We start from the raw sequence: 17,958 nt of genomic DNA, 5'->3' as shown, positions 1-17,958 counted from the left end.
TACTTGTGGATAGAAGGGACACTTGAAGCATCAGTGTACCTCCTTTGCTACACCCGGTAGGGGGAGAGGAGGATACAGAGGAAGAGGTGATGGTAGAGGTGGTGGACAACAATATGGCAGAGGTGGTGGACAGCCATATGGACAGCAGTATGGCAGAGATGGTGGAAAACAATATGGCAAAGGTGGTGGATAGCCATATAGACATCAGTATGGCAGTGATGGTGGACAGCAGCACGCTACATCACCCAAGGCACATATGACAGCAGCTTCAGAGCCAACTACCAGTACCTTTCAGGGACAATCAAAGGAAGAAGGACAAAATGAAGCAACCTTTGGAAACTTTGCTCACTATGTCTACAAAGATGAAGGTATTATTGATAGAGTGTCTATAGCCACTCATAATGTTAATTCAGATTGGATTCTTGATTCTGGAGCACCCAAACATGTTACTGGGAATATTAGTGAGTTTGACTCTTACACTCAGTATCCTCCCACACATAGAGTCACTATCCAAACAGCAGATGGCACATCACAATCTATAAAAGGGGAGGGGTCGGTGCAATGTACACCCAACATAAAATTGTCATCAGTTCTACATGTTCCTGCTTTTCCTGTAGATCTGCTGTCTCTAAGTGCCTTGATTGATCAGCAGGACTACGGTATAATAGTTGATAGATATATGTGTTTAATTCAGGAAAGGGAGAGCAGCAAGAAGATTGGGACTGCAACCAGGCATAGAGGTCTTTGGCACATAGATTGTAGCAAGATGGGGCATGATGCGAGTTCTGTGCTTGCTGCGATTGTTGGAGGAAAGGAGAGTATGGCACTGGTTCATCATTTTCGAATGAGCCACATGGCGTTTGATAAAATGTTTCGAGTTTTTCCTGATGTAATGGATGGAGTGGACAAAACCAAATTACGTTGTGATGCCTGCGAATATGCTAAGCATACGAGAACCTCTTATGTTAGTAGAGGGATCAGAAGTGTATCCCCATTTTTGTTAGTGCACTCTGATGTATGGACGTGTCCTGTTGTGTCACTAAGTGGCATGACTTTTATTGACTGCTATTCCAGAATGACTTGGATTTATCTTATGCGTCACAAAGATGAAGTGTTCATTTGTTTTCATAGTTTTTGTGCCTATGTGAAAAACCAATTCAATGTTTAGGTGCAAGTGATCAGAACTGATAATGGTACTTAAAATATCAACAAACCTTTTACTGCTTTCTTATCTTCACAAGGTATACGGCACCATACTTCATGTCCTGACACCCCTCTCCAGAATGGAGTTGTTGAGCGGAAGAATAGGTACATTCTTGAAGTGACTCGATCTCTTATGTTTACCATGAATGTTCCCAACTTATGGAGTGAGGCAGTTTACCAGAATGCCTTCAAAGATTCTAGGTATGCAGTCTCCTTGCCAACTCCTTCAAAATAACAATGACTTTGTTGTGCCACCCAAACTCTTTGGCTATACTTGTTTTGTAAGGGATCACAGGCCATCTATTGGCAAGCTAGATCATCGGGCTATTAAATGTATTTTTATTGGCTATTCCTCCAGACAGAAGGGTTACAAGTGTTGGAGTCCCACTGGCAGGAGGACATTTGTAAGCATGGATGTTACGTTTCGCGAGTCAGAACCATTTTATGGCGGTGAGAGTGATCTTAGTGGCTTGTTCTAGGGGCTTGACCATATCGGTGATGCTCAACAGGGGGAGCAACAACAAGGTGGTGATCAAGAGCAGTAAGATGGTGACCAACAGCAACATCAACAAATTCCTATTGTTGCGGAGATTCCTGCAATTCCTTGTACACCTACACCACCTAGACCCGTACCACCACAAAGATGGCTGCAGAATCCACTTGTGTACTCCAGAAGACAAGTACAAAGGGAACAAGTAGATGCACTGGAGGAGCAACAAGACCAGGGGCAGGGGGAGCAACCCATTGGAGCTGAAAATCAACGAAGCACAAGCGTAGATTCTGTTAAAGAGAACCAACCTCAGACTGAGTCCAATAATAGCCTAGACTTTCCAATTGCAATAAGGAAAGGGACAACAAAAGCTGGGCCCCCAAAGCGACTTAGTTATGATGACTATGACGTAGGAAATTATATTTCTTACGAGGCATTGTCACCCTCTTTGCGGGCTTTTGTTGCTTCGCTGAAAACTGTATCTGTTCCTAAGGATTGGAAGGCGACCAGGTTGGACCCGAGATGGTGCAATGCAATGATGGAAGAATTAGAGGCTTTGAAGAAAAATAAAACATGGGAGTTGACATATCTCACTAAAGGAAAGAATGCAACTGTAAGTGCATCTATTCTGTAAAACAAAATGCAGAAGCAAAAGTGGGGAGATATACGGAAAGACTTGTGGCCAGAGGATATAGTCAGACTTATGGCATTGACTTTGATGAGACGTTTGCACCAGTGGCAAAAATGAGCACTGTCAGAATATTGATCTCTTGTGCAGCAAATTTCGGATGGCCCTTGCATCAACTTGATATCAAAAATGCATTTCTGCATGGTGATCTTCAAGAGGAGGTGTATATGGAGATGCCACCAAGATTTGTCACACCTGAAACTAAAGGGAAGGTATGTAGACTGAAGAAATCACTATATGGGCTCAAATAATCTCCAAGGGCCTGGTTTGACAGGTTTAGACAAGTGGTGTGTGGCATGGGATATGGTCAATGCAATGGAGACCATACCTTATTTTACAGACATTCTGAGTAGAAAATCACTATCCTTGCTGTGTATGTTGATGATATTATTATCACGGGAGATGATGATGTGGAAATCGCAAAACTGAAAGGATGTTTGAGTCAAGCCTTTGAGGTGAAAGATTTGGGAAAACTTAAATACTTCCTTTGGTCAAAAGGGATATCACTATCTCAAAAAAAGTATACCTTAGATCTCTTAGATGATATGGGCATACTGGTGTGTCGAGTGGCTTCAACACCAATTGACCAAAATAATAAGTCTGGAGAACCCATAGACAAGGAGAAATATCAAAGACTTGTTGGAAGACTAATATACTTATGCCACACGAGACCAGATATATCATTTGCAGCGAGTGTAGTGAGTCGCTATATGCATGACCCGATGGATGGACACTTGGAAGCAGCTCAAAGAATCTTGAGATACTTGAAGGGCACTCCGAAAAAAGGATTGTGGTTTAAAAGTAATGGACACCTAAATGTAGATGGATATTGTTATGCAGATTGGGCTAGCTGCTTAGATGATCGAAGATCCACCTCAGGGTATTGTGTTTTTGTTGGAGGAAATTTGGTGTCATGGAGAAGCAAGAAACAATCTGTTGTCTCGAAATCAACAGCCGAAGCAGAGTACAGAGGTATGTCACAGGGCCTGAGTGAAATGTTGTGGGTACGAAACCTTCTAAGAGAGCTGAAAATTTTAAAGCAAGGAAGCTTGAAAGTGTGGTGTGATAATATGTCTGCCGTAAACATAACAAACAACCCTATCCAGCATGAGCGAACTAAACATGTGGAGATAGACAGTGTGGCCCTAATCTCCTACTCAATCAATGCAAGAACACAAACGAGCAGAGACAAGGATTGTTGCCGCGTACAACGTACGGCTTTTCTGGTTTCTCTTCCTATTATTTCTGAAGAACTGGAAACAGACTCAACAACGCGAGCTAAAACCCCGCTGCACGATCCTACTAAATCGTGCCATCCCACGACTTGATCGTGCTGTTGAGGGTAGAGACCACTACCTGACGTTGGAACCGGTCAGCTAACAAACTCCTACCATCCCAAGACTTGGTCACCGACGGCTAAAGCCCAATCGTCACTAACTGACGCTAACTGAGCTAACTGAAACTACTGACAGAGACACTAAGCTTATTGACACCTAGAACTGGAGAAAGGCTAGATTACCCAACAATCTCCTCCTAATCTAGACATCAATCATCTTGACCATACCAATGTGCTGGCGCAGCTCCTGGATCGCACTCGCCCAAGTGACTTGGTCATGAAGTCTGAGAGCTGTGCCTCAGTCCGGATGAACTGAATGGCGATGTCGCCATTCTCCACACATTGACGAATGAAGTGATAGCGAATCTGGATGTGCTTGCTTCGGTCGTGAAAGACCGGGTTCTTGGCCAGTGCGATCGCTGACTTGTTGTCGACGCGCAGTTCAGTGATGCCGTCGCCGTGGCAAAGCAGCTCACCCAGCAGCCGCTTGAGCCAGATGCCCTGACATGCCGCACCGGTAGCAGCGACGTACTCAGCCTCGCAGGTCGAGAGCACGACGATCTTCTGCTTGGTTGCTTGCCAGGAGATGGGACACTTGCCGTAGAAGAACAGCATCCCACTCGTGCTCTTCCTATCGTCGACGTCGCCAGCCCAATCGGCATCGCTGTAGCCGACGAGACGAGCTTCTTCTTCTTCCTGGCGTGCGTAGATGCACCCAAGTGTCTTGGTACCAGCTACGTAGCGGAGCAGGTGCTTGACTGCACTCCAGTGTTCGCCGGTGGGCGCCTCCATGAATTTGCTGAGGTAGTTCACCGCGAAGCATAGGTCGGGGCGCGTGTGCACCAAGTAGCGTAGGCCGCCGACGACGCTGCGGTAGAGAGTGGAATCCACTGCCTTACCGCTGCCCTTCTTGCTCAGCTTCAGCCGCGGCTCCATGGGCGTGGCCGCAGGGTTGCACTCGCCCATGCCCATGCGATCGAGCAGCTTCTGCGCATACGCGGCCTGGCTCAGCTGGATGTGCCCTGGCGCCTGCTTCACCTCTATGCCCAGGTAGTAGGAGAGCAGGCCCAAGTCGCTCATTTTGAAGAGCTTGGCCATCTCCTCCATGAAAGACTTGATCTCCGTCGTGGCCGTGCCCGTGACGATGAGGTCGTCGACGTACACGCCAAGGAGCAGCCGCTGGCCGTGCTTCTCACTTGTGTACACGGCGTGCTCTGACGGACACTTGACGAAGCCGAGCGTGGCGAGGCTGTGATCCAGCTTTGCGTTCCAGGCGCGTGGAGCCTGTCGCAGCCCGTACAGCGCCTTGTTCAAGCGAAGCACCTTGCCTTCATGTCCGTGTCGAGCGAACCCGGGCGGCTGTGTCACGTACACCTCCTCCTTGATCTCGCCGTTGAGGAAGGCAGATTTCACATCGAGGTGGTGCACCTCCCACCTCTGCTGTGCGGCGACAGCGAGAAGGAGACGGACGGAGTCGAGACGAGCGACAGGCGCGAAGACGTCGTCGAAGTCGACCCCTTCCTTCTGGACGTAGCCCTTTGCCACGATCCGAGCTTTGTACTTCAGGATCTGGCCACGCTCGTTCTTCTTGACCTTGTACACCCATTTGAGCCCAATTGGGCGGTGGCCTTTTGGAAGGTCAACGAGCGCCCACGTCTCGTTCTCCTCGACGGAGGTGAGCTCCTCTGCCATGGCCTTGGTCCAGCTCTCCTCCTTCAGCGCCTCAGCCACGCACGACGGCTCCTCCGGCGTGGTGAGTAGTAGGCGCTCGGCGAGCCCAGGGGCTACGAGCCCTGGTCCCAGCAGGTCAGCGACGCGGCGATACCTGTGCGGCTCGCCACCATCCGCAGCGTCGAGGAGCTCTGGATCAGCTACCAGGGGAGGTGTGGCAAGCTCAGCAGGGTGCTCGTGCGCCTCTTGAGCTTGTGGAGGCGTGGCCGGAGTTCCCGGGTCCTCCCAGTTGTAGGAGTGCTCGCCGCCGCGGTGCTCCTCCAAAGCGTGCGCCGGCTCCAGCGGCGCATATGGCAGCGACTCCGTGGTGACCATGTACTCCACCACGAAGTCCTGCGATGTGCTTGGCGTGCCGTCCTTCTCCTCCCACTTCCAGCTCGCCAGCTCGTCGAAGACGGCGTCGCGTGTCACATGCACGCGTCGAGTGGTGGGATCGTACACCCTGTACGCCTTTGATCCAGGCTCGTAGCCGATGAACACCATCGGCGTGCTGCGATCGTCCAGCTTGCGAAGGAGTGGGTTCTTGACATGCGCGACGCAGCCGAAAACGCGGAGGTGCTCGACGGAGGGCTTCGTCCCGTGCCAAGCCTCGTACGGGGTCATGCCGTCTACGGAGCGGGTGAAGGCGCGGTTCAGCACATACACCGCTGTGCTCACCGCCTCTCCCCAGAAGTAGTTGGGCATTCCCTTAGCTTTCATCATGGACCTCGCCATGCCCACCACTGTTTGGTTGCGACGCTCCACCACGCCGTTCTGCTGGGGCGCGTATGGTGCCGTCAAGTGTTGCTTGACACCAGTGTCCGCGAAGTGAGCAGCGAGCGCCGCCGAGGTGAATTTCCGCCGCGGTCCGTGCGCAGCGTCCGGAGCCTGCAGCGCCCCTCCGTTTGCGCTTCGGCTTGGAAGCACTTGAGGGCCCTTGCTGCTTCGTCCTTCGTGGCCAACAACGTGAGCCACATGTAGCGGCTGTAATCGTCGACGAGGAGGAGGAAGAAGCGCCGCCCAGCTGGCGTGGGAGGGGAGATGGCTCCGCACAGGTCTGCGTGCACCAGTTCGAGCGGCTCCTCCGCTCTGAACTTTGCTCGCTGCGGGAAGGGCGTGCGCCGCTGCTTGCCGGCGAGACATGCCTGGCACAGCTCCCCTGTCGGTTCGACCGCTGGCAGCCCGCGCACCATGCCCTCGCGCCCCATCTTCTGCAAGGCATCGAGGTGGATGTGGCCGAAACGCTCGTGCCACCGCCAAGACGTTGTGTCGTGGCGTGCGGCGAGGCAGGTGCCCACGATAGGACGCAGGGTCAGCTTGTACAGCCTGTTCGGCGCGCGCCGGACCTTGACGATGAGGTTGCCGCGCCTGTCGTGGATCGTGAGCATCCCGTGCCTGATCCGTATGTCGCAGGCGAGCTCGTCCAGTTGGCCGAGGCTTACGACGCTGCTCCTGAGCCTCGGGATGTAGTAGACATCCGAGAAGACACGGTGCTCTCCTCCATCGATGGAGAAGGCAATTGTCCCGCGCCCCATGATCTGAACGACGGAGCCATCGCCAAACTTGACGCTGCCGTGCACCGCCTCGTCCAGCTCCATGAAAGCCGAGCGATCGCCTGTCATGTGATTGGACGCTCCAGTGTCCAGGAACCACACGGAATCGGCGGCGCCGCTGTCGTTGCTTGGGACGACCTTGGCCTTCTCCTCGTTGAGGAAGACCAGCTCGCGCGCCGGTGCTGCGGGCGCGACATGAGCAGCTGGCGGCGCCTCCACTACCAGTGCCATCGTGGCACTTGGCAGCCCAGGGGCGGCAGGCACTGGATCGAGCACCACCTCGGCCAGCAGCATGACGGGGTCGCCCTCGTCTTCCCCTTGGATCAGGTGTGCTTGCGCACCCTCGTCCCTCTTCTTCTTGCGACAATCGCGAGCCCAGTGGCCCTTCTTGCCGCAGTAACGACATTTGTCGTCCTTGGATGGGCCGCTGCGGGCTCCGTCCTTGCCACCACCTTGGCGATGGTCCCTGCGCTGCTGCTTCCCGCCGGAGCCACTGCCGGGCTGGCGTTCAGCGGCGCGTGCCCGCCACTCCTCCTCCGTGAGAAGCAGGCGGTCGCCAGCGTCAGCCTCTGGCTCGCCGCGTCCCTCGGACGCCGACAGCCGGCCGCTCAACTCCTCGATCGAGACTTCCTTCAAATCGAGCAAGGTTTCAATCGAGCAAGCCATGTGTGCATACCTCTTCGGCACGACGCGAAGGATCTTCGACACGCCGTCGAGCTCGGTGGTGGTGTCGCCCAGAGCCTGGAGTTCGGTGATGATGCTCGAGACGCGGAGGGAGAAATCCTCGACGTTCTCCCCGCTCCTGAACGCCATGACGTCGAAGTCCTTGCGGAGTTTCTGCCGGCGCGCCTCGCGGACGCGATCGACACCAACGCGCATGGTCTTGATCGTGTCCCAAGCAATCTTGGCGTTGTCCTTGGCGGCGAGGAGCTGCACCATCTCCGACGGCACTGAGCTCAGGATGGCGCCGAGCGCCTGTCTCTCTTGCCGCTCAGGCGCGTCGTCCGCGTCGACAGCCTCCCACAGGCCCGCGGCCTGGAGCTTGACGCGCATCAGGATTGCCCACTCCGTGTAGTTGGTCTTGGTGAGTGTCGGCCAGGACGTGGAGCCGCCGCTGCCACCGTCCCGCACGATCGTCTCCCGCACAACCACCTCGCCACTACCGCTCCTCCTTCCCCTGCTTCGTCCGCGGCTTTGCGAGCGCGCGCGAAGGGGGCTCCTGGCTGCTGCAGCGCTTGTAGCCGCTGCATCTGCCGGCGCTGAAGGTGCCTGCGGTGGAGTCCCAACCATGGGGTTAGGCTCTGATACCACTTGTGGCCCTAATCTCCTACTCAATCAATGCAAGAACACAAACGAGCAGAGACAAGGATTGTTGCCGCGTACAACGTACGGCTTTTCTGGTTTCTCTTCTTCCTTTTATTTCTGAAGAACTGGAAACAGACTCAACAACGCGAGCTAAAACCCCGCTGCACGATCCTACTAAATCGTGCCATCCCACGACTTGATCGTGCTGTTGAGGGTAGAGACCACTACCTGACGTTGGAACCGGTCAGCTAACAAACTCCTGCCATCCCAAGACTTGGTCACCGACGGCTAAAGCCCAATCGTCGCTAACTGACGCTAACTGAGCTAACTGAAACTACTGACAGAGACACTAAGCTTATTGACACCTAGAACTGGAGAAAGGCTAGATTACCCAACAGACAGGTTCTTTATTAAAGAAAAGATTGATAGAGGGAGTATCTCATTGGCTTATGTGAGATCAGGACAACAAGTGGCAGACTGTTTAACAAAAGGGCTAGGCTCAAAGGAGTGCAATCTTGCCTGTGCCAAGATGGGGATGATTGACATTTATTCCCCATCTTGAGGGGGAGTGTTGGATAAGTATTGGTGTATGTGGTGTATGTCCTGTTGGGTTCTCTTCTTGTTCTCTGTTGTGGTCCATCTGGCCCAGCCCAGTTCCTGACCTATATAAGGTGCTTATATCTCTATAAACCTAACAAGAGAGAGTTCCTCCCTGCAGCCACCATCTATCCCTACCTCAGGTTAGGCCCTCACCTCTGTCCACAGAAATCATACGCATTAAATTCTTTTCATGATCGCCACTGGCAGGGTCTGTTGTATTTTGTGCCTTCTCGGTGTTGTGCTTGGTTCTTTTGGTCCATGGTACCATAAAGTATTTGTAGGCATGGTGTCTACATCCTGATTAACAAATCTAATTGAGAATGTGTGTATGGAAGGAGTTAATTGAAGATCTGTGAAGATAGAGACGAAGTTGGTTGGTTTGGATGGCTTCTACTTTTCCATAGGATATGTAATCTCTACTGGCATAATGTTTGTATGTAGTAAATGAAAATTGTACTAGAATAAGATTCAGCTGGGCGAAATGTTGTCTAGACAAGATTTAAATATTCTGGTTTCCAGCTAAAACTCTTACTATGTAGCATGTAGCAACAATGCTTCCCTACTTTTCCTTAGCAGTTGTAGAAACTTTAATTGTGATTCGTTCATCTAGGGCACATTATAGGTTACTATAGAACACAATAGAATACTAGTACACTAAATATTTCAAATCCATTATTCAGTCTGGCATTTAAATATATTCCAATAGATGCTGCATTCCAGGACATGGAAACTTACTGAGAAATCGGTAACGACGCAAACCCAAGATGATGCCATCTTCAGCAAACTGTTGGTAATAACTACAGTGGGTACCGATGTTATCTCCAATGTTTCTATGCCCAGGTATCTCTGAGAAGTTCACGATAAGAATATTGTCATCACCAACAACTTTCTGCAGCTTGTTCCTCGTGTTCTCCCTATATGGGCCCTGAAATAAATCAAATAAACATGAAGTTCTAGAATATATTGATGTGTACTGGACTACTGGTAATGCATTCTGTGCTATCAAATAAGAGGTTATAAGTTGTACGAAACAGATAAGAAAGAAGAGAAGTCGTTGTACTGATGGTGTCTACTGGACAGTCAAACAACCAGGACTTGTCTACTACAAGGCAAGCAGCACTTGCAATTATCATAGGAACGGTCTACTAATATTGAAACATTAGAGAATAAATTACATTCAAACTTGGCCGCACAATGAATCCACTCAATGATGAGCATTCATCATTCAGCTAGAAAATTGATTAACAAGGGTATGAATACCAGACTACCAGTCCACAGCTGGCGCATACACATTGCTGATTTGGTGCCCACATCCATGTTGAAAAATACATGGCGACAATGAAATTCAACATGAAATTTTGCAGGTACCAATACCACTGTACAATTGGGTATATTTGATGAAGTGCATCAGACCAGCACTTCCCAAAAAACAGGGATATCGGCACCCATGCATGGGCAGTTGGGCACTGACAAAGTATCTCACTAGGAGATATGAAAAGATGGAAGAGAAGATCAGGATAAAAATGTATCATGATTAAATAATGAATGTAAAATATCCATGATAGGAGGACTAAGGAACTTTCAAACCTTAAAGATGGTAACTACCGAGTCTTCTGCTTTCTCGATACAGCAATGATATACACTTGCTTTACTTGGGTCCCAATCAAGGTTCTGCAAGTATCAGTTAGAAAATAATCCCATAAGATACATGTAAGGTATACAGGGAGAAACACATAAACAAAGGAAATGCATTTGACTTATCTCAACATGGATGTGAAATTTAACATTCAGATAGGAATCAATGTTGGGAGGTACATATAGAATCATTATTCAGAACATGGAAATGAGTCTACAATGAGCTACAGGAGATGCATAATGGCTTGCACATAGAATCATTATTCAAATTGTGACAGGGCTTATGATTACAAAAGCTCTTAAATAAAAAGTATAATGCTGATTTCTTTTGTTTCCATGGAAAACATTCGTACAATCTTTGTTTTTCATGAAATATAGATATATTTTCTAGAAATGCAAGAAAAACTTGCCTCCCTCATATCTTGGGAACATGACAGCTGGTGCTATAAAAAACTGTGATCTTATTATGGGTTCTCCATAGGAAGATGACAGTTGGTGCTAGTAAAAGTTAGTGATCATACTCTTGGTTATTGAGATATTTGACAAAATTAAATATGTCGAAACACCATAGGCAGAAAAGAAATATCCTAAAATGTCTATATTCAAGGTTAAGAAACTCAAACCTGAGAAATCGTAAGCTACTAAATAATAACATAAAATATATCAGCTGTAGACATGAGCAAACATATCTGATATATAATGAAAAAGAGAATACAAGTTCAATACATAATACAACCTTTCTTCTGTCTGTTTCAGCTATAAACTTGTGACCAAATCTGTGCCAGATTTCTGACTCAAAATGCTCCATTGGCAGTGAATGCAAGGACCGAATATATTCCTCATGTAATTCACACACATCTTCTATCTTCTTTCTGTGAATGAAGCCGGGAGGGATTAGCAACAACATAGCACAGACAGCAGACAGCCAGAACAAGATGTGCATGCTGAACTTCAGAAATTAGTAGTGTTTAGAATTATTAAGCTTTACAAGTAATCATAATAAAGTAAAAGTAAGGCTTATTAGTACATAAGCTAGCAGGTTGGTAACCAGAAAAGCTTCTTTGCAAAAGCTGTAGGCAGTAACGACTAAGGAGACTTACCCTGCAAGGTACACATGTATCAGGAAAACTTTAACAAACTCCAGGTCCCCCAGTGCTACCATCTGCGGGCTCGCTGTTGCCCTCAATGCGTTTTCATCGACAAGAGGTTCTGCTGGCATCATGCACGCTAGGGACAGCGCTGTTTCAACCCCTACCGTTCTCGATGGGCCTGCTATCTCATGGAAACGTCTTGTGATGTTCCGCAGAGGGCTTGGGGTGGAAACCATTCTCGCAGGCGAAAACATGGCATTCGGGGCTGAGGTTCCAACTTGCATCATTTCATGGTCTGCGACCTGAGGGGGCAGCTGCCGGGTAGTACTATCAGTGTGCAACCTGACAGGGCTCTCACTGCTATACATAAGCATCCGGCAGGCAAGGCTCGCAGCTGGCTCAATCCTGACCCGTTTTGAAGAATCAAATGGAATTTCCCCGTTGCAGATCTCCTCTTCCATTTGAGCACCAGCATGATTGTACATTGGTCCCATTGCAGATTCATCTGTTTGATCAAAGACTTTGTCAGTAGAAGAACAAAACAATTAATACTATGATGTGATATATGCCAGTAACACAAGCAAAAACCTAGATAATAGAGATAACTTCAGTTCAGTATAACTGTAGTTAAAATGGTATGACAGAGACCACGGCCACGAATCAATGTCTGATAATAGAAAATTCGGAGGGAATCCCCTGTTTTTCAAAAAAGAAAAAAAAAAGAATCAAAGATGAACACAAACACCATTTATGAAACAGCAGCCTGCCTGAATCCCCACAAACGAGCAATGACAGTGAGGTCGCTTCTAAGCGGCGGCGCCGGCTCCACCTGCCGCTCCACCCCCTCGCGCTGCCCTTGGGGGCAGCCATGAGATTGCTTCTTCGCGGCGCCACCGTCTCCCCCACCCAACAAACCTAACATCCGGCAAAACGTACGTCTCCTCCCAGAAGGCCACAACCCTCGGTCCCTCCTTCCACCGGCGCCTCTCTGTTCCCCTGTACAACCAGGGTCTGTTGGGCGTCGGGCCTCCATCCAGTGAGAAAAAGACGAGGAAGGACGGACATGAAACCGGCCGTTATATTCAGCGAGAGAAATGACGGCGATCTGGGGCCGTTGGTTTTGTAGAGACCGACCAATAGACGACCAATGTCCCCGTACACGTCCGCCAAGATCGGTGCCTATTTCTCCATTTTTCGACTCCCAGAGCTATTCGAATCAAACGATCGATTCTCCTCCACATCGAGCGATTATCCACCTAATAGCATCTCTAGCATATCCAAAAAACCGCAAACCCCATATCCGCCTATTTAGGCCACCTCAAACGCGTTTTGGAGGTCGAAAAACGGCCGCACAGTTCAGACGCACCAAACACGGCCCACATAACACTATATTCGGGAATATGCTGTTATGCGGACCATGTTTGGCGCGGCTGGATTGCGTGGCCATTTTTCGGCCCGCAACCAGAAACCGCAAACGCAGGGTTTATCCAAATTATTCGATAATTCTCAAATACAGTAACATAATCATATAATCATGTAAAATAGATTGTTCAAAGTACTCTGCACCAGAAGAAGATTGAACATCACATCATGAAAGAGGGAAGTGATCACGTGTCACCGTCTCTTGCCGGCGCATCGACATAGACGTCGCCGCTCGCGTAGCATCTCCGCCTCCGGCAGTCATCATGTTATGTGGCTGCTAGGGTTTGGGAGGGAGAGAGAGAGCTGCGAGGGCGCGAGAAGGCCGGACGGGGGCCTTTTGCCCACGGCCGGGCAAGAGGGAAGGGATTTCCTTCTTAATTCTTGCTTGATTAGATTGATACATCTCCTCTCCATATATAGAGAGGTTTACTTGACTCCCAAGCAAGGCTTACTTGACCCCTAAGCAAACCATAAGACTAACGGGTCCAGGCCCATGACGTACTCTAACAGTACACCCCACCTGGACATGCAGCTCGTCCTCGAGCTGCAACCGAAACAAACCATGACTCGACGCAACACAAGCCTAACACCTAAAAACGAGTCTTTTACATCTCGGCTTGTTTCATACTCTCAACCTGAAATAAACTGGGACGCTTTATTGTTGACCCCTGAAAATAAAGTGGATACCATTCGCCCGTCGGACGTGCACCTGTACAGCCACCTGGATCCCATGAAAACCAGCGGGACAAAAGGAGCCCGCGCGGCGGGCGGCGGCGGAATGCAGTGGTGCTACGCGGTGCGCTCCTGTCGGTGACACCATGCCTTCTCCCCGCCGGATGACTGTCGATGGTGCAGACTTTGAGGTCGCTGCCCGCGGAAAAAACAGCATGTCCGCCGCCCGTGGGGGAAACCGCACGCCCAAGATCCCCGACGCAGCGGACGAGATCGAGGTCCGTTGCGCAACGAAGCGCAACTTGGAGGAGCTGCAGCTGTAGATCACGCATCTCCCGCACACGCCGACGCGCTAGGAGGCCGCGCGCAGCAGCCTGCAGCCTCACCGCCGCGGGCACGTGGCGGATAGCGATCCAAGCCGGAAGTGGTGACGGCGATGGAGGGAAACGGACCTGGTGGAAGGGCATCCCGGGCGGTGTCGATGTAGAGCCCGGGGCCAAGGTTGCTCCCACACCGCCGAAAGACAGAGACGGCGTCGGTGGCGGCAGCAGCTGCTGCTGCTGTTGCAGCCCACCGAACGGCAGGGACAGCGTCGATGAGGACAACAGCTGCAGCGGCAGCGTTGGTGGCGGCGACAGCTGCTGCTGCTGCGTCCCGGTGGGGAAGAAGGCGGCCGGCTGCTGGAGAAGAGGAACCCCCAGCGCTGAGGTAGGGCCCGGCCCGGAGATGGTGGACAGCGGCAGCGGGGACTGCAGCAGCCCAGCGTCGGGTGGCGGCGACGACAGCAGCAACGTCGGCTGCTGCAGCGAGGCCACGACCGCGGCAGGGCCCGTGAGGGGCTGGGACGGCCACGCCAACCAGGGCGGGGTGGTGGCGGCGACCGCGGCGGAGACCGCCAGATGCGGCGGCTGCCACGGCAGGAGCAGTGGCCCGGTGGTGGCGGCTGGTGGCGCGGCCGGCGGCGGCCCGTAGGGGCCAGCTAAGTAGAGGTGGATCTCCTGGACCGCGGTGGCGAGATCGCGGAGGGCTGCGGTGATCTCCGCCGAGGAGAGAACGGCGGGGACGTCGGAGTGCGGCAGCGGGTGGGAAGAACTCGGTGGAGGGCTGGACATGATCGAACCCGGGAAAGCTGATACCAAATGTTATGTGGCTGCTAGGGTTTGGGAGGGAGAGAGAGAGCTGCGAGGGCGCGAGAAGGCCGGACGGGGGCCTTTTGCCCACGGCCGGGCAAGAGGGAAGGGATTTCCTTCTTAATTCTTGCTTGATTAGATTGATACATCTCCTCTCCATATATAGAGAGGTTTACTTGACTCCCAAGCAAGGCTTACTTGACCCCTAAGCAAACCATAAGACTAACGGGTCCAGGCCCATGACGTACTCTAACACATCACGACATCCATGGCAGCGCGTGCAGCTTCCCTTCTCCGCGTCAAGATCTGCGTCTTCGTGAGCTTCCACCACTCAAGGGTCTCCTCATCCATGGCCGGCCAGTTTCATCAATATAGTGGCATTCTCCGCCGCGATGAGCTCCGCCATGGCATGGTGCTCCTCGGCGCGTGCTCTCTTCTCCTCTGTGTCGGCCTTCCGCTTTGCATCCTCCCGGAGTGTCGCCCACTTTGCCTCTTTCTCCCTTGTCTTCGCCTCCATCATCTCCTTCTTGGCCGCAAAGTCTTGATCATCATCGCCTCTTTGCATTTGACCATCACATCGATCTTGAGAGAAAATGAAGCGGCCTCTCCTTGTCTCTTGATCTTCTCCTTGGTCGCCTTGCATCCATCCGGCCTCTTGTCCTTGTTCTTCATCTTCTCAAGCACGTCATCCTCCTCCTCCGCGTCCTACTCAATGAGCTTGTGCTTCGGCGGTGGCGCCTCTTGTTCCCTCAACTTCCATTTCGGATTGTGCTCAAGAAGTGCATAGCAATGAGCGAACTTGAATGGTACATGCTTCAAACCTGGCATCTCCCAGAACCTTTGCTGCTCAATAGCTTCCCAATCGCCTGCGTTGGTGCCGCTCGGTGGCGCGTTCCTCACGCCCTCGATGCAACCTGACCACCGGATGCACGCCATCTTGATGGTGTCCCATCGGCCTTGGAGCAAGCGGTAGGAGCGGGTCGGAGTAGTAGAGAGAGACGGCATCAGTTGGGAGAATTTATCCTCGATACGTTGCCAATACCTCTTGCCGGTTTGGTTGGTGCCAGTCATGGCATCCATTGAAACTGCCTCCCAAGCCTTGATCAAGATCACGTCTTCGAACTCGGTGTAGTTGCTGATCCAGATCGCTCTCCCCTTCGCTTTGGCCACCGCCCCATCGAACGCCCCCTCCTCGATCTCTTCCAATTCATCTTCTCCCTCGCCGCCGACGTCTTCTTCCTCGTCAAACTCCTCCCCTTCGAGCCCCTCCTCCAATCCGTCGTTGTAGTCACCGTAGTCCGCAAGCGGCGGCGTGTCGATGTCCACGGCAGCATCGTTGAGCATGCCACCGAACGACTCCGACGCGTCATCAAACTCGGGACTTTCATCAACCACCTTGCACGCATCGACCGGCTCCGACGGTGTAGGCACCACCGCCACAGTCAAGGCAGCAACCGACGCCATCTTGGCCGCCGATGGTTTCTTCGCATCCTTCTTTGGAGCCGGCTTCTTCGGCGCTAGCGCCGCGACCGCCACCTTGCTGGTCGGCCGCTTCACCCGCTTGGCCGGGACGGCAGGGACACTGCAGCGAGGAGTGCCGGACCAGCGGGAGGCGCGGGGACAACATGCTGCCCTAGCTGCTTCCGCTTTCCGGCTGCTACAACAGCGAGAGGCGCGGCGACAACGGCGGGGTCGGTGGTGGCTTCTGCGGTGGCGCTAGATCCGGATGCGGTCGCTGCAGCTGGTCCGCGTGCGGCCTTGCCCGGGAGCGGCGGAGGGGCAGCTGCGTCCATGTCGGGGCGGTTGCGGAGGCTCCGGTGGCCGGAGATGGGCGGGGCGGCGGAATCGGGCGCGGCGGGTGGAGCGGAAGCGGGAAAGGGAGGAGCTGAAACTTCCTTCGAGCCAAGGGGGGAATGGATGGAGGCCGGCCTCGCACAGCCCCTCCGACTTGGGAACTTGGGGGTCATGCAGCGCGAGTCGGGACGGCCTGAATTTTTTTTGAAAATGAGGATCGGATGCGGATCTGAACGACACCCTCCAAACTAGAAATCGGCGGTTATTACGCGGATAGGGTCGGATAGGGAATCTGCTAGACATGCTCTAAATCGACCTCCGACGCTCTCCTAGCTAGGCTCCACCACGGCGCGAGGACTTGTCTGCCTCCGCTTCGCACTCTATCTCCCCCTTCCCTAGGCACCAATGCATGGTATAGGGGTAGGGGGGGGGGGGGGGGGTGCACCTAAAATCCGCGGCGGCTTGGTGCACTGTGGATGATGCATAACAAAACAGTGCAACACGCTCGCACGGAGAGAGAGAGAGAGAGAGCTTGTTCGCACCTCGCTCAGGATGGATGGAGCCGCAGGCGGCGTCTTGGGATGCGTTGAAGCCGGCCATCCACTGGATATAGGCAGACAGGTTCTGGACCGGCTGCTGAGACTCCCCGATTCTCTGGAGCACCCGCACCGCCGCCGCCTCGCCGAGCCCCGCGAGCCGATGCTGCGCATGCGAGTCCGCTCGCTGTCCGTGCCTCCCCTCGAGCTGCACCAGCTCCCGCTCCACAGCCGCCGGGAGCTGGTAAGCGCGCTTCGTCGAGACAATGGTGCTCAGCATGATTCCTGCCCTGCGCCACGCTGCACGCCTGCACGCACTCGAGTTGGAGACTGCCGCTTGGTGGGGATGGAAGGGGGCAAGACGGTGGTGTGGTGACAGTGAGACCATAGCTGGGAGCCTGTGAGATGGAATATATGGGAGAAGAGAGAAGACCTGTGCCTGGCGCTGCCTGGCAGGAGGGCGTGGCTTCGCTGAGCTCTACGACCTATACCTGTACGTACCTGCTGCTGCACGTCTGTCTTTACTCCAGTCAGACCGAGTCTCGTCTAGTCAATGGAAGTCGCCGTGCCAACCAAAAAGGCTAGCCAATAAGGATGTGTTTGGTTGGGTGGCTATCCCTCAAGTGGCTATGGGTAGTCATCTTTTATGTGGCTAGCACCTGTTTGGTTAGTGGTGTAGGGTGGTTGAGGGTAGCTAAATTTTTCTCAAAAGCTGGTTGAGGCCAACCACCAAAAAAGTGGTGGTTGAGGCCAACCACCCGTGGGCAATCCACTGGAGTAACCCGCGAAACGT

General features: G+C 52.3%; 1 protein-coding gene across 1 annotated transcript in view; it reads right to left on the bottom strand.

Annotated features, from left to right (window-relative positions):
* Positions 1-17,637, bottom strand: part of LOC127341839 (probable RNA-dependent RNA polymerase 3) — a 32,459-nt gene extending 14,822 nt beyond the window's left edge. The window contains exons 1-5 of the mRNA XM_051367778.2: positions 17,172-17,637; positions 11,621-12,116; positions 11,257-11,392; positions 10,473-10,556; positions 9,621-9,810 (exon numbers count right to left, since the gene is read on the bottom strand). Coding sequence (XP_051223738.1) covers positions 9,621-9,810; positions 10,473-10,556; positions 11,257-11,392; positions 11,621-12,116; positions 17,172-17,553 — 1,288 coding nt within the window. The 5' untranslated portion in view covers positions 17,554-17,637. The remainder of the gene's footprint in view (positions 1-9,620; positions 9,811-10,472; positions 10,557-11,256; positions 11,393-11,620; positions 12,117-17,171) is intronic.
* Positions 17,638-17,958: the final 321 nt, after the last annotated feature.

This window comes from Lolium perenne, chromosome 3 (assembly GCF_019359855.2).
Source record: "Lolium perenne isolate Kyuss_39 chromosome 3, Kyuss_2.0, whole genome shotgun sequence".
NCBI lineage: Eukaryota > Viridiplantae > Streptophyta > Magnoliopsida > Poales > Poaceae > Lolium > Lolium perenne.
The sequence above is the reverse complement of the archived record's forward strand: the minus strand, read 5'-3'. Positions and strand labels throughout refer to the sequence as shown.